This window comes from Dipodomys merriami, unplaced genomic scaffold (assembly GCF_024711535.1).
Source record: "Dipodomys merriami isolate MVZ:Mamm:240054 unplaced genomic scaffold, mDipMer1.0.p SCAF_123, whole genome shotgun sequence".
In the NCBI taxonomy this organism is placed as follows: domain Eukaryota; kingdom Metazoa; phylum Chordata; class Mammalia; order Rodentia; family Heteromyidae; genus Dipodomys; species Dipodomys merriami.
Genome location: NW_027202527.1, coordinates 613,981 through 631,734, shown reverse-complemented (window position 1 = coordinate 631,734; position 17,754 = coordinate 613,981). Strand labels below are relative to the sequence as shown.

The window sequence follows — 17,754 nt, the reverse complement described above, 5'->3', positions numbered from 1 at the left end:
AAAAGAAATTGTTTCAAAGCAGCAGAGCATTTAGGCAGTAACAACAGTACTACTTACTGCTTTTAAAAAAACTACACTGAAGAATCAGCAGCAAAGAGAAATAGAGCAAAAAGATATGGAAAATTTGGTCAGAAAAAGAGGTATCAAAGGTATCTCTTTAGTACCCTGCCAAAGAGATTAGCATCAGTATCATTGACAGTTGAGTCTCCAGGAATCTCAGGAGTATATAAGATTATAGTTCAAAGATATAGAAATGAATTTTTTTGATATTAGGATAGAATTCTCTCCAAAAGAGAGATCCACATTTTCCAAGTAGAAAATGTATGTCTTTTTACGTTAGTTTTATTGGAAATGCAAATGCTACTATAGTCATGGCTCCAATGGACCAAAATATAAATCTCCTTGGTGTCATCAATAGAATTCCAACACCTATAAGAAAGGCAGGTTCAAGCCAGGCGCCGGTGGCTCATGCCTGTAATCCTAGCTACTCAGGAGGCTGAGATCTGAGGAGCACTGTTCAAAGCCAGCCCGGGCAGGAAAGACCGTGAGGTTCCTATCTCCAATAAACCACTAGAAAACTGGAAGTGGCGCTGTAGCTCAAGTGGTAGAGGGCTCACCTTGATGTGAAGAGCTGACGGACAGCGCCCAGACCCAGAGTTCAGGCCCCATAACCGACACACAAAAAAAAGTCAGGTTCAGTGTACTTGAGGGCAACTCTGAGAGAATGATGATATGTGATGCGTGAGTGTGGAGCCAAATCTAAAATGGAGAACTGAAGAAGTTAGAGCTAAGTCAAGAAAATGTGATATATACATATATTAGTATATATACATATACTCATGTGCTATAAATATGTATATGTGTATATACACATATAAATATATATACATATACACACACATATATATAATAGAATTTTATCATCCATTAGGGAGAGTGATGTATATATATTATTTGCAAAAAAAATGGATAGATCTGAAAAAAAATGTCAGGTATCTCTGGGCCTAAGTTCCATACTTCCTATGTAGAAGCTGAAATTAATTTATAAATGTATAATAAGTAAACATTATGGAGTTGTATTTGTTGTATACATATGGATTAGCACAGTATGGTATATACAGGTAAAAATTTCAAACGATGTAATTCCTTAGAAAAACTCACAGTCCAACAAAAGGAATGTCACAAGAGTAGTGTTTGAAATGTGGAAGCCAAAAAGGCGGGCTCTTGACACCATGCAGTCATATAAATTCTAAGTGTAACAAAGACCTCAATTACTGCAGGAGAGTTGAAGAAACTAGAACATAGTATAGGTATAGTAAAAGCTTCCTGAAAAGAATCTATGGGTACAACAGATAGGAAAGAAGTTGGACAAGCAAGTGGGACATGTCAAGTCTCAAAATATGTTTCTGCACAGATGAGGACATAGTTACCTAACTAAAAAGATAGCCAACAGAGCGGGAGATCTTTATATCAGACAAAGGCCTAATATCTAATATATACAATGAGCCTAGGAAACTAACCCCTCTAAATCTAATAAACCAATCACTAAATGGACCAGCAAACTAAGAAGAGAAAGAGTTCTCAGAAGAAGAGGTAAGAATGGCTAAGAAATACATGAGTAAATGTTCATCATCCCTGGCCCTAGGGAATATGGTGAAAAAGGAATTTTACTGCACTGTTGGTGGGAATATAAACTTGTACAATCATTCTGGACAGCAGGTTAGAGGTACTTCAAAAAATACATAGCTCATCCCAGCCAGCCATACTGGGCATCTATGCTGAACATCATGAGCCAGAATACCATAAAGATAGCTGTACATACATGTTCATTACTGCACTATTCACAATAGCCAAGTTGTGGAAACAGCCTAGATGCCCTGCAATAAATGAGTGGTAGCCATAAACAAAGGAATTCCCTACAGTCATTAGAAAGAATAAAATAATATCATTTACAGGGAAATGGAAACTAGAACAAATCATGTTAAATAGGTAAGCCAAGCTTAGGGATACAAACAGCTGATGCATAGAAATTAGATGTTTAGAAATCAAAGAGACAGGGCTGGGAAGGGGGCTCAGTGGTAGAGCGCTTGCCTTGCATGCATGAGGCCCTGGGTTCAATTCCTCAGCACCACATAAGCAAAAAGAAAAAAGCCAGAAGTGGTGCTGTGGTTCAAGTGGTAGAGCACTAGCCTTGAGCTTCGAAGAGCTGAGGGACAGCACCCAGGTCCAGAGAGTTCTGGCCCCATGACTGTAGCAAAAAAAAAAGAAAGAAAGAAAGAAAGAAAGAAAGAAAGAAAGAAAGAAAGAAAGAAAGAAAGAAAGAAAGAAAGAAAAGAAATCAAAGAGACAAACAGTACATATTTAGAAAATAGTTCTAAACTGGAATTACAATAAAGTATATAGGACTCTACATAAATACAGTGATACCAGAAGTGGATACTCTTAGGAGAAAAACACAAGGGCATAATGTTTATATGCTTCTTTATATTTTATGTAAAATTACCTATGTGTATCTTTTTTGTTTTATTTTGTTGTTGATGAGTCTGTCTTCTTTTTGTTTCTTTTTTTTTTGAACTCTGGGCTTGGGCACTATCCCTCAGCTCTTCAGCTCAAGGCAAACACTCTACCGCTTGAGCCACAGCACCACTTCATTTTCTAGTGGCTTATTGGAGATAAGAGTCTCATGGAGTTTCCTGCCTGGACTGGCTTTGAACCTCGATCCTCAGCCTCCTGAGTAGCTAGGATTACAGGTGTGAGCCACTGGCGCCCAGCTTTCTTTAAATATGGTATATTCAGTAGGTTGGAGGAAAGGCAAAGAATTGAAGGAAAAGAGTTAAAAAGTACAGCAATGTAGCTAAGTGATTGTGGGGAGCCACGACCAAAGACGGCGCGGCCTTAAGGCTCGGCAGCAAAAGCAACATTGTATGGCGCTGGCTCCTGTCTTCCAGGTGACTAGTGCTCTCTGTAAGAAAAACAACTCCTTATATGGCTATGACTTGGCTCCTAGTTTGCTCCATTGTTTGCGACCCTATTGGTATATGCCACGTGGCGCTTCGGGATTGGCCATCCAGGAGGCTTATAACCGGAGGGCAGGGGCAGGGAGAAAGAAGCGGGAAGAAGTGGGCAGAATAGAAGTGGGAGAGAAGCTTGTAGCAAGGTCCTGAATAAACCGCATTGAGAAGAATCCCGGGTTGCCTCTTCCTTGCTGGTGGAGGTGGTCTCGACAAGTGATGAGAGTGAACAGATGGAAGGGACTGAGAGAAAATGAGGGAAGGAAAGATACTTTTTGAAAGAAAATATACGCATTACTTGATTCATGTAATTTTAATTCCTCTGTACCTTATCTTTATAATAACAAAAAAGAAAACTGATCAAGATGCATTATACTTATAAAATAGTTTGTTGAATAGTAACTCTTCTGTCAACTAGTACAGGTAATAAAAATGTTAATTTTTAAAAAAATTGAAATTTATGGCTGAATTTGCATTGAGTCTTAGAGGACTTCAGGGTTTCTGAGAAATACTAAAATAGTTACAACACCAAACACTCTTAGAGACAGACATGACTCTTAAAGAGAATAAAATCAGTGATGCTCATGATTATGATATACTCTTTCCTACTCTAGAGGTAGAGATAAAGAAATCTTGGGCCAGCTCCACAAAAATTTACTGAATCTCATCTCAATCAGTAAGCCAATATGATCATAATTAGAAAGTTGATCATAATCAGAAAGTTATTTTACTATTCTCATTTTTTAAAATCGGTGACTCATGTCTATAACCTTTCCTATTCAGCAAGCTAAGAACTGAAGATTCCAGTTCAAAACTAGCCTAGCAGTTAAGTCCATGAAACTTTCCAATAACCTACTAAAAAAGATATGTGGGGGCTGGGAAGTTGGCTCAGTGGTAGAGCGCTTGCCTTGCATGCATGAGGCCCTGGGTTCGATTCCTCAGCACCACATAAGCAAAAAGAAAAAAGCCGGAAGTGGCGCTGTGGCTCAAGTGGTAGAGCACTGGCCTTGAGCTGAAGAGCTGAGGGACAGTGCTCAGGCCCAGAGTTCAGGCCCCACAACCGGACCAAAAAAAAAAAAAAAAAAGATATGTGGACCTGTGGATCAAGTGATAGAGTACTAGAAATGAGCAAAAGAATTTCAGTCCTGATTTCAAGCCCCCAAATAGCAAAAAAAAAAAAAATTTTTTTTTGAGGAAAAGAATGTTAGCTGACTAAGCCATTGTATAGTAGCTTACATAGTTTAAAAGAGGATTCTGTACACAGTACATAATTTTATGTGCAAATTAAAAATAGTATTGAAATAGTATTCATTTGAAATTTATCATGTTTATCTAGAATTACTATGGCAATATGTGCCATTATTCAGGAACAATAGGCTTTCTTTGTTTTGTGGCACTAAGGTATAAACTAAGGACCTTGTGCCTGCTAGGTAGGCTCTTTACTATGTAAGACATGCCTTGAAATAAAAGCTTTTTAAGTTTTTATTTAACTTGCTTTACAGTGGAGTATATAAACTGTCAAAAACGTAACTAAGAACTACACATTACCTTTTGAAAGTTCAGGACCTATCTTCCTCTAATAATATTCTCTGATATTTCCACATTTATGATTGGACTATTACTGATATTTTTATGTGTATGCTAGTACTAGAACTCACACTTTGGCATGGCTCTTTTATACATGGCCTTAAACTACTTGAACCATACATCCAGTTCTGAGATCATTATTTTTAAATTACATAGGAAGATTCTTTAAACAATTATTAGGATAAGGGGGCTGGGAAGATTGCTCAGTGGTAGATTGTTTGCCTCGCATGCATGAGGCCCTGGGTTTGATTCCTCAGCAACACATAAACAGAAAAAAAGCCAGCAGTGGCACTATGATTCAAGTAGTAGAACGCTAGCCATGAACTGAAGAGCTGAGGGAGGGCACCCAGGCCCATAGTTCAAGCCCTATGACCAACAAAAATTAAAAAAATAAAAAAATAAAAAGTATTATTAGGATAAGTAATGAGGGTTGTTTGTCTGTTGGATTTGATATCACATACTTGATTGCAAAAAGAAAAAAAGACATAATAATTCCATTCTATGAAAAACCTCAAAACCCAAATTTGAACATAATAAAGTTCAGTGATAATAAAGATCAATGATAATATTCAACAACAATAAAAAAATCAATGTTTTCTTTCTTAAGAATACTGAGTATTTGGGGCTGGGAAGGTGGCTCAGTGGTAGAGCGCTTGCCTTGCATGCATGAGGCCCTGAGTTCGATTCCTCAGCACCACATAAGCAAAAAGAAAAAAGCCACAAGTGGCGCTGTGGCTCAAGTGGTAGATCACTGGCCTTGAGCTGAAGAGCTGAGAGACAGCGCCCAGGCCCAGAGTTCAGGCCCCATGACCGGACCCAAAAAAACAAACAAACAAAGAATACTGAGTATTTTATTTTCCTATAGGAGTGCAAACTTTAAATCAATATATTTCGAAGAGATTATAATTTCTAACTTTTTGCATGAGTCTGTTAAATGAAATTACAAATAGGAGCTAAATGAGTTTATAATAATATACATACATACCTGTTAAAAAATAGGATTGAGTCAGCATAATATAATATAGAATGAAGCATTTTCTTCCTTTTGCTAATAATAGTTTTTATAGTTTATGTTCTTATAAAAAAATGTATTTTGACACTGAGGCTTGAATATAGGGCCTCATGTAAGCCTTTTTAAACTCAAGGCCAGTGCTCTAACACTTGAGCTATACTTCTACTTGTGGCTTTTGCTGGTGAATTTCAAATTAAGATTCTCTCTGATTTGTCTGCCATGGTGGGCTTCAAACCATGATTCTCAGAACTCAAGTCTCCTTAGTAGTAAATATCACCGACAGGCATGAGCCTGTCTTTTTCCCCCCCCTAACTTTTTTTAACAAAACTTAGTAAGGATATGAGTTTTTAAATTTGAATGTTATAAGAAATTATTTTGGAATTTAACCTTTAACAAAATATTACATAAAAAGGATTTATATTGTACTAAAATCATTATAAGCCAGGCATGGTGGTTCATGAGAGTACTCAAACTACATGAAAAATACTGATAGAAAATCAAGAGTTAGGGGTCTAACACTAGTCACATGCAAAAGCAGAAGAAAAAAGAAGAAAAAGAAAAGAACTAAACAAAGAAAATTACTGAAAGAGCTAGAGTGGCAGACTGTATTTAATAAGTCCAAGACCCTGAGGTCAAACCAAATAAGGTAGAAGTGAAGTCTTATACCTGTAATTCTGTCTATTCAGGAAGCTGAGTAGATCTAAGAATTGCAGTTCCAAGCAAACCTGGACAAACAAATCCATGTGACTGTTCTTTCCAATTAAGCATCAAAAAGCCTGAAATGGAGTTGTGGTTCAAATGGTAGAAGACCATCCTCCAGTGAAAACAATATGGATAGTACTCTGACCAAGTTCAATTCTTCACAATGGTGCATGTGCATGCCCACATGCATGCATGCATACATACACACACACACACACACACACACACACACACACACACACACACATACACACACACACACACACACACACAGAGAACTGGGGTGTACTGAATTTCTGGAACTGATGGCAAGTCCTTGAAGAGGATAATGAAATTATTCCCTTTTTTCTTTCTTACCTTAGTTGCTAGTCAAAAGATTAACAGCATATTCCTACCATATACATGTACTCAGAAGGTACTACAAAAGACCAAACAAAGCTTTTGGACCTATCATAGACTGAAACATCCAAAATTAAAAGGCAAAATAAAGTTTTTCTCTCTAAGGTATTTGATAGAGCAGCAGAAAGCAAGCAAACACTGATAAATTTCCCACTTCCCACTCAAATAACAAATTCTTTTAGTTTACAACAGTAACATACCATTGCTTCTATATCCCTGTATACATAAGACCAGTATAATTTTCATTTGTTAATAGTTTTATTCATAGACATTTTAGCAAGCCAATTTTCTTACATTGGGCTTGTAAAGTGGCTACAAGAATATGGAAGAATATATTGAAATGTCAATAAACTATGATATAAGTATAATATTTATAAAATTCTCATGAAATTATAAACCTATAATCATCTTAGTACTGGTGAACATGCCCAAATGAACAATAAAAAAATTTAACTATGAAAATATAAAAGATAAACAGCTCAATTAAAATGAACAACCAGACACTGAACACATGAAAGAATTGCTCATATCTTTAGCATGGGAAAGTACATATACCAAATCACAATGATTTATCATTTAAAACCCGGAAAAAGAGCTATATGCAGAAAAGAGATTTAGTTATAAAGGAGAATTAATGTAATTAATTGAAATTGAAAATTAATATGAGATGTAATAGTATAAATGTAAGCAGGTTGAGGGAGGAAATAGGAGTTTTGTGGTTTGTGAACAAGGTAAAAATAGATGGCACAGGTAGATCACACCTATAATCCTAGCTACTTAGGAGGCTGATATCCAAAGATCACAGTTCAAAGCCAGACTGGACAGGAAAGCCTGTGAGACTCTTATCTAACACCAGAAAACTAGAAGTGGCCTTTAGTTCAATGTAGTAGAGCACTATCCTTGAGCAAAAAGAGCTTAGAGAAGGTGCCCAGGCCCTGAGTTCAAGCCCCATGAACAACAACAGCAACACACAGACAAAAGACTGACACCTATTTAGAAAACTATACAACACACTTTACCACATCATAATATAGAAATCTATATAATCACTGATTATTTTTTTTAAAAGCCTCTGATAATAAATACCAAAGATGCCAAAGAGAAAGTGGGTACTGTGACCTAGTGCTAGGCTTGAGCAAAAGAGTTCAGAAACAGTCCTAAGATCTGAGTTTAAGGCCCATGAACAGCAAGAGAAAAAATAAGATTTCACAGAAAGTTTTAGTCACTAACATTAACAGCTAAAAACAGTAAAAATAGATGAACTCATGAGTAAATAGCATAAAACCTCAATGTAGTTCAGTAAATATATATGGAAGTTTGGAAAACTACACAAATCAGACAAGATGTCTGAGAAAAATCTTCTAAATATTATTGTTGGAAGTAAGTAAAAGGAAGATAATTTTTTATATTGTATGAAATAAAAAAATACTGAGTATGAAAGAAATACAGTTCAATGAGGTCATAAATAAAACAAAATCAGAGTGATAACAGAATAAAATTGTAGAATAAAGGTTAGAGCTTCACTTCTAAATTTTGTCCTCCTACCAAATCCAAGAGGGAACTACCTAAAGTCAAGATTAAATGTCAGGACAAAAGTTGTGATGGACTGAAATCAAGCACTAAGAAAACTATTAGTAAAGGACCAAGTCTGTAGGGATACAAAATTTCCCGGAATTCGGGCAGAGAATCTGTCTTAGTGGAAGAATGCTTGAGTATAATGTGTGAACCCCTAAGCTCACTATCTCAGAACCACATAAACAGAAAAAGCCAGAAATGGCTCAAGTGATAGAGTGCCAGCCTTGAGCACAGAAAGGCTAAGGGACAATGCCTAGGACCAGAGTTCAAGCCTCAGGAATGGGAAAACTGATTTCATGGTTCTTCAGTGGAAAATATAAGTGTAAACAGATACCTGGCTGATACCTAAAAAGAGCACCAGCTCTTATTTCATCTAGAGACCATTTAAAACAATGATTGAGTTAATTGTAACAGGTAACTTGTATACAGAATGGAGTTGGGATTTGTGGTGCTTTTTTTATACAGTACATCTGCATTCCAATCGACAAAATAAAGAAACTGACAACCCATAACATGCTTCCAGAAACAAGGTCAGTGTGACTTGAGGTACAAATCCCTAGTCATGATCATCACTACACTATGAGGGCTGCATTCCCTAGACCACAGTAAGGGCTGAAGGCAACCTCAAATGATTCAAGCTTAGGTTGAATTGGTAATAGTAACAAGGGTCACAAGCTTTGTAACTATAATAAATAGTCTAAATAAATTGCCAGGACTTGATTTCTTTGCTGTTATTGTTGTTTTAATTGGTCATAGGGTTTGAACTCTGGGCCTGGGTGCTGTCCCTGAGCTCTTCAGCTCAAGGCTAGTGCTCTACACTTGAGCCACAGAACCACTTCCAGTTTTCTGGTGATTTATTGGAGTCTCAGGGTCTTTCCTGCTTGTGCTGGCTTTGAACTAGGGTCCTCAGATCTCAGCCTCCTGAGTGGCTAGGATTTCAGGAGTAAGCCACTAGCGCCAGCTCCAGGACTTGATTTCTAAACAATGAATATGTATGACTAAACATATCATAAATAAAATAACATTCATAGAGAAGATCAGGCACATAAAAGAAAATATAGAAAATTAATAGATTGTAACGTCTTAAAAAACTAAAAAATCTGAAAACACAGGAAGGAGCATCAATAGCAGATTTGATTGAGCAGTCAAAGAAACCAATGAACTAGAACACAACTATTTAAAAGCCATACAGTAAGCGAAACAATACAATGGAAAGAATGAAGAAAGCTTTGAACTATTGTTTAGGCCACTGTAGTTCAAAGGGATTAAAGAATGACAAAGTTTAGTAAGTGCATTCAATGAAAAATAACAAAAAAAGGTTCCAAATCTGCAAATCAGCTGGTCATCAGGAAAGACTCAAAGCAAAAGACTATGAAAAAATGTGTTTGAATTTATTAAAGTTCAAATACAAAAAAAAAAAAAAAAAGATCATGTGGGTTTATATAGTTCACATATGTAAGACTAGCAACTAAAAAGGCAGAGAATGGGAGAACCATAGTTCAAAGCCAGTTGAGGTATAAAAGTTGACAAGGTTGGGCTGGGAAGGTGGCTCAGTGGTAGAGTGCTTGCCTTTCATGCATGAGGCCCTGGGTTTGATTCTTCAGCACCACATACGCAAAAAAAGCCGGAAGTGGGGCTGTGGCTCAAGTGGTAGAGTGCTAGCCTTGAGCAGAAGAGCTGAGGACAGTGCCCAGGCCCAGAGTCCAGGCCCCATGACTGACCAAAAAAAAAAGAAAAAGTTAACAAGGTTGTCAGGGACTAGTGATCCAAACATTCCACACATATAATCCTAGTTATGCAGGATGTAGACATCTGAGGATTTTGGTTTAAAGCCAAGACCAGGCAGGAAAGTCTGTGAGATTCTTTCATATAATTAACCACCAAAAGGCCATTAATAGAGCTGTGGCATAAGTAGTAGAAAGCTAGCCTTGCTAAATCTTACTGCCTAGGCTCTGAGTTCAGAACTGACACTCCCAACCTCCCCACCCACACACACCACACACATACATGCATACATACACAACAAGACTATACCTTGAAAATAATCAGAAATAGAAAATAAAAACAAAAACACAAATTAAATCTAGAGGGTTAGAAGTGTAGCTCAAGAGACAGGATGCTAGCCTAAAAAAATGAGGCACCTAGTGCTACCAAAAATGAACAAAAGAGATAATATGAGAATTTCAATATGCATAAATGTAACTTTTTACAAATTAATGCATTGGGAAGACTAAAACTTTTTTAGCAAAAAATATTCAATCATTTATCAATGGTAATATTTTTTCAACCATTTATGTTCTTGATGTGTTACCAGAAGTAAAAGGGATTGAACTCATGGCTTTTCTCTAGTTAGGCAATTTCTCTACCAGTAAGGTCATAATCCAACCCTTTTTATAATCTTTTTTTTTTCCTGAGACATGTACTCACACTTTTGCCAAAGGATTTCAATTAACAAAAAGTAGAGTGTAAACATATTTATTTATTTATGGGTTTGCTGCTCTGTTCCATTCAGCTCTCCCTTTTCTTAATGTCTTTTTTAAATTCCAAAACCATTCAGTTTTGGTTGCTATATCTTTGCGTCTGTTTTTTTTTTTTTTTTTTTTTTTGAGTGTCCTGGTTTTGAACTCAGGGTCCAACTGCCATACCTGAAATTTTTTACTCAAGACTAGCATTCTATCACTTAAGCCACAGGTTCACTTCCAGCTTTTTAGTGATAAGATACAGACAAATGTGTCATAAATTTTCCTGCCTGGGTTGGCTTTGAACCTTAACCTTCCTGAGTAGCTAGTATTACAAGTGTGAACTACCAGAATGCAACTTCTATTATCCTTTTTTACTTTTTGTGTTTTGATCTTTTCTTTTTTAGCAATGGAGATAAAACCAAAGACAGTGGGGTGGGCTTGCTATACAACAGCCCTGTACTATCTTTTGAAGTCAGATATCATACTTATTTTTGTTGTTTTCTGGGGTGCATTGACAATAGGGTCTTCTGTAGGAAAAAACACCAATGAAGAATATCATTGGTTTTCTGAGAGTAATTGCACTGAATCTGTAAGTTGCTTTGAGTACCACTGACATTTTACAATAGTATTAATACATGCAACCAATAAATATTTACGATATTTGCCTTTACTTGTATTTTTTTCTTAGGTATTTTTCATTTCTTACTTTAGTTTGTCAGTAGAAGGGCTTGAACTCATTGCTTCAAGAACTCAGCTTTCTTTCCTTTGGTTGGCATTCAAAGACTTGAGACATCCCTCCAGCCTGCCTTTTTGCTGGTTAATTGGGAGACAGAATTCCACAAACTTTTCTATGTGAGCTGTTTCAAATCTCATCCTCCAGGTATCAGCATAAGCCAGCAGTGTATGCTTTCTAATTATTTCTTAAGATCTACTATAGAGAAATGGTGCAGAGGAAAGCTACTAGGGTTTTTGCATGAAGTTTTTCTTTTTTTCTTCTTAGGAGTATTAGGATTTGCAATTAGTTGTTTTTAATCTAGTGATAGATTCTACTGATTCTACCATTAGAGCCACTTTTCCAGTTTTTCATTCCCCCTTCCCTTTCCTTCCATCTTCATCTTTTTTTTTTTTTTTTTTTTTGTGCTCATCCTGGGGCTTAACCTAGGACCTGGGCAAAGTCCCTGAGCTTTTGTTTTCAAGGATAACACTCTACCACAAAAGCCACAGCTTTATTTCCAACTTTTTGGTGTTCATTGGATTTAAGAATTTGACAAGACTTTTCTGCCCATGGCTTTGAAACTCTTCTGATCTCAGCCTTTTGAATAGATAGAATTACAGGTTTGAGCCACTGACTCCTGGCTTCCAGCCCATTTTCCTTTGTTTTTTTACTTTATTTATTATATTTTGTCCTGAATTGGCCTCAGATCTTGATCCTCCTATAAGTGTCAAATATCTGTAATTCTCTGTCAAACACTGTAATCCTCACAGTGTTTTTTGTTGTTGTTTTGTTTTTTGGTCTGGTCGTGGGGCCTGAACTCTGGGCCTAGGCGCTGTCCCTCAGCTGTTCAGCTCAAGGCTAGCACTCTATCACTTGAGCTACAGCGCCACTCCGGCTTCTTTCTTTTTGCTTATGTGGTGCTGAGGAATTGAACTAGGGCCTCAGGCATTCAAAGCAAGCGCTCTACCACTGAGCCATCTTCCCAGCCCTTTCACAGTGCTTTATAGTGATTATCTGAAATAAATTTTTCTTGTCTAAATGACTGGAATTACAGATGTGAGGAATGGTGTCTGGCTGAGTAATGAAAAACAAAAACGAAACTATTTAAAAACTATACACAGAATATACATACAAAAAATGTCCCACTTAACAAAAATGTTTTTCATGCCTGTAATCCTAGCTACTCAGGAAGCTGAGTTCTGAGGATCAGTGCAGGCAGAAAAGTCTAAGAGACTCTTATCTCTAATTAACCACCAGAAAACTGGAAGTGGAGCTTTAGCTCAAGCTCTAAGTGGTGAAGGGTTCACCTTGAGTGAAAAAGGTCAAGAACAGCCATTGCCTATGCCCTAAGTTCAAGCACCATGACTGACAAAAAATAGAAAAAGAACATGCTGAAACAGGCTGCCAGTGGTTCTTAACCTGTAACCCTACCTACACAGGAGGCTGAGATCTGAAGATCATGGTTCAGAGCCATCCTGGGCAAGAAAACCCCCTAAGATTTTTCTCCCCATTTAATCAACAAAAAGCTTGATCGGGAACTGTGGCTAAAAGTGCTAGAGCCCTAGCCTTAAGCATGAAAGATCTAGGACAGTATCTAGGCCTCGATTTCAAGGTAAAAAACAATCAGAAATACAATCACAATCATAATAACCTCTATTCTATTAAGAATGCCTAAATTTTTTCTTTCATGTGATTGTTTCTAACACATTTATAAGATTATCTCTTTGTTCCTTGGTATGTCCCTCCCCCACAGTATAACCCTTGCTTTCACTGTATTTGATGTTGGTATAATTTGTGGAGGGGAAGGGGAAAAACAAATCGTTAAAATAGGGATAGAGGTGGACCCATTACAACAATGAGATGTACAAGTTGTTATGTTGAAAATGAACTTTACAACTTTGGTTGGGCGGGGGGCGGGGTGGGGGGAGGATGATTAAGGGGAGGAGGATGGGAAGGGGAAACAAAGGAGGAGGTTACAATGCTTGATAAGAAATGTACTCATTATCTTGCCCATGTAATTGTAGCCTCTCTGTACAGTATTTTCACAATTAAAAAAAAAAAAAAAAGAATGCCTAAATGTAAACCAAGATTTTTAGGATGTAAGCTATAAAATGAAAAGATTCTATCAAGGAGAGAAAACTTTTTTTATCCCAATGTAAATTTGGCTATTTCTAACACAATTCAATTGTATCTATACTGACAGGTGTCAAAAGACAAGAAAAATATATACAGAAGATTTACATGTGTGAAGAAGAGTTACTAAAATAGTTAAGAGTACCATTCAGGGAGTAAAACTATGTAAATTCTATCATACAATGAAGAGACATTGGGTAAACTACAACTGTATTTCTAAATAAAAGATAACAATCTGAAAAATCTCTCATATATGATTATAGCCAGAAGACATTTTAGAAAGGCAATATTGGGGATGGGAAGGTGGCTGAGTGGTAGAGCTCTTGCCTTTCATGAATGAGACCCTGGGTTCAATTCCTCAGCACCACATAAGCAGAAAAAGCCAGAAGTAGTGCTGTGGCTCAAGTGGTAGAACACTAGCCTTGAGCTGAAGAGTTGAGGGACAGTGCCTAGGCCCAGAGTTCAGGCTCCATGACTGACAAAAAGAAAAAGAAAAGGCAATATTATAGAAACAAACAAAAAAATCAGTAGATGACAGAGGTTCAGGTGGAGCTGAGAGGAAATTTGATTTGACACTGTCATGCTTTAGTTAATAATCAGTGTCATCTCACCATTATAAGAAATGTACTACACAAATACAAGGTGTTAATAAGGGAATGAAAATGTCTATATTTCCCCTTAATTATAAACATTGAACAGCTCTGAAAAGTACAGTCCATCAATTACTAACCATTTTAAAATAAAGTCCTATGTCTTCCTTTAAGTGACATCTTTCATTGAAGTCTCACATTTTGTCTTTCCCTTTATACAACCTATCACCTATTCACATTTTAACAGACAAATCTATTTTATGAATTGTTAAATTTTGACTCTTCTGAAGTACTTAGGTGTCCACAGTTCCTGTCATATTTTATTGTAATTCTTGATTCTGTTTTAACTTCCCCCTACACACATTGGACCTATTAAAGATGAAAGGTCACCTAAAAAACCATGATAGCTTAGTCTGGCCTAACATTAAATTACCAGTTGGACAAGATATCTAAAGCTTATTTTATCACAAAGCAAGATATCACAAAGCTTATTTTGTAATAAAAAGTTGAGCTCTGTAATTTATTGAACACAGTACTCAAAAAGAACGGCTGCATGGGACTGGAGGAACAATTTGGCATTTTGTAGACATGATGAGATGCAAAAACCAGAGAACAGGATAGTTAAAAAATGGTGACAACATAATACATGGTAGTATAGGATGTTTAATACTAACCTATTATGGCTATGTCAGACTGCAAACAACTGCTACTGTCAAATATTTCAAGAGAGTATATATTTTAACTAGCCCACATAAACACCACAAAAAAATCAGTATCTAAATTCAAACCTCAAGCTTCAAGTAGAAACTAATCAACCAGTAAACTAAACTAGCAGACACTAATCCATATTGCTTTTAAAAGTCATTGAGTCGGGGGCAGGGAGGGATATGGGAAGGGATGCGGAAGGGGAAACAAAGGAGGAGGCAAAATGCTTGATAAGAAATGTACTCGTTATCTTGCCCATGTAATTGTAACCCCTCTGTATGGTATTTTCACAATAAAATTAATTAATTAATTAATTAATTTTTTAAAAAGTCACTGAGTCAAATTTCTAAGAGAAATGTTCTATTTTGATGCCTAAACGTAATTCCAGGAATTATAAGTCTCCTAAGTTTTTTTCATCTTTTCCCTTTATTTCTATACTATGTAATAAAATGTACATGTATACAAACTTCCAGTTGGTAAATAAACAAAAACATATAAACAGAATGAATTATAAAGTAGCAATGATTATGTAACATGTATGGTTTTCCTACCATTATGAATTAAAGATAGTGCTTAAATATAAAACCATTCCTTAAATTTTTATCTCTTCTTCTCAAAATGTATATCAGGTAAATAAAGGTAAAGCATTGCATAAGGGCCAATAAAATAGCTAGTCTTTCTTTTACCTGAGCAGAATTAGAAAGTTGTTTTCTCGATGGCTCTCTTGTACTGCTGGTCTGGTTTTTGCAGTTATGAGGTAGATTAAGTATGTTTTGCTGCAAGTAAGGCACATATCCATTACTTCTACTTCTGTTTATTTAAATATTGCCCACCAAATAGTGTTTGTAATTCTTACAATTTGTGATGTGGTGAAAGGAATGCAGCCTACAGAAAAATTTACACTAGACAAAAGGCTTTTCCATACAAAAAAAGAGAAGTAAAACTAAGCTGACAGATGCTAGGTATTTTGGTCAGAGAAACATGTGGTTGCTAGCTACAAATTTGTAGTCAGTTGAGTCAGATATTGGCCCATTAAAAGTTCCAGTAGTTTGTACTTGAGCAACTCTTGTCTGTCTCAATTTTAAAAGCAAAAAGAAATCTACTTGTGTGATTTTGAAACTGTTTAATTAAAACATCACTAATTTTATTATAACATCTAATTTCTCTAGCTGAAAACTACAAAAAATATTTTCAGTTTTAAATGTAGTGCCTGAATAAAAAAGGATGTTTTCCTTAATGCTCAACAAAAGTAGCTGATATGGATTATGAATCTGAAATTTATAGTTTTTTTCTATCATGAAACAGTAAATTGACATATGCTTATGCCAAACAACCATTCAAATTGAGAAAGGGTTAAGGTTAAGATACAAAAAAGAGAGAACAAAAAGGAATAAAAAAGAAAAATACTATATAAATGTATAATAAAATACTAATACTTGTCCTAAAGAAAGTTATGATTATTTTTCCTTAAAAAAATCTTTTACTCATCGATATTTAAGGTTCAAATATGTAACTTCTACAGAATATACAAACACTGTAAGCATTACATACTCTACAATGATACATGAAAAAAAAGTCCATAGGTGAATAGATTTTAGAAAGAAAAACATTTTATGCATACTTGTTGCTGCATTAAGGCAAACTGACTTTCCAGCTGGTCCAGCATCAGTCTCTGTGTTGGATTTAAATTATCTTTATTTGCACGCAGATGTTCCAACTGCTAGAAGAAGGAAAATTTAATCTAAAAATGAAGATCCCATAGGCACTTCTCAGAGAAATGTCTATAAACTCATAAACACTGTATGACATAAGATAGTAATTCTTCTGCCAGATACCAGTGTCTCAACCTGTAATCCTAGCTATTCAGTAGGTTTGAGGTCTGAGGACTGTGGTTTGAAGCCAGCCTACTCTAAGAAAGCCCACAAGGTATCTCCAATTAACCACTAGAAAACTGGAAGTAGAGCTGTGGCTCAAAGTGGTAGAGCACTAGCCTCGAGCAAAAGAAGTCAGGGACAGTGCCTAGGCCCTGAGTCCATGACTAACAAAAAAATAAAAATAAATAAATAAAATTAAATACTGATATCTATCTAATAGTTAATACTTAATGAAGTCTAAGTAAGGTAGTAAAAACAAGACAATCATCCTGAAAAAAAATTGTTTTGTTTTTAGGAAAATGTTTTAAGAGAAATCAAATTTCAAGGAGAAAATTCCTTAAATGATGTCTGATTTTAAAACACGTGGAAAACCATGCTTTGTAATAAAAGCATTTGAAAAGACTTAAATGTACTATAGTGAGATTTATTCCTGAAATGAAAATGTACCCTTAGAACTATAAATGGAACACTATATGGTGACAAAAGGAGCAATTATTGACAGGAATAAATCCCTAACATATATTTTATTTATGTCAATCATCGGTCTTGAACTCAGAGCTGGTTGCTGTCCCAAACGTTTTTTATTCAAGGCTATTGTTCTACTACTTTAAGTGGCAGCTCTACATGCAGTTTTTAAGTGGTTATTTGGAGATGAGAGTCTCAGACTTCGCTGCCTGAACTGGCTTCAAATTGTAATTCTCAGATCTTAAGCCTTCTGAGTGGCTAGGATTGCAGGTGTGAGCCACCAGTGTCCAGTTCCAAATACATTTTTAAGAAACGGCAAGATCTTTTTTTTTTTTTTTTTTTATTTGCTAGTTTTGGGGCCTGAACTCAGGAGCCTGGGTGCTGTCCCTCAGCTCTTCAGCTCAAGGCTAGCACCATATCACTTGAACCACAGCTCCACTTTTGGCTTTTTCTGCTTATGTGATGCTGAGGAATCAAACCCAGAGCCTGGTGCACTCTACCACTGAGCCACCTTCCCAGCCCTG

General features: G+C 36.2%; 1 protein-coding gene across 6 annotated transcripts in view; it reads right to left on the bottom strand.

Annotated features, from left to right (window-relative positions):
- LOC138823808 (lysine-specific demethylase 6A-like) overlaps positions 1–17,754 on the bottom strand; it is a 172,552-nt gene that overhangs the window by 43,022 nt on the left and 111,776 nt on the right. For 5 of the 6 annotated variants that reach the window (XM_070017362.1, XM_070017368.1, XM_070017366.1 and 2 more), the window contains 2 exons: positions 16,513–16,611; positions 15,578–15,667 (listed from right to left, as the gene is read on the bottom strand). In XM_070017362.1, the coding sequence (XP_069873463.1) occupies positions 15,578–15,667; positions 16,513–16,611 (189 nt within the window). The remainder of the gene's footprint in view (positions 1–15,577; positions 15,668–16,512; positions 16,612–17,754) is intronic. The other variant, XM_070017363.1, reaches the window with a different exon arrangement.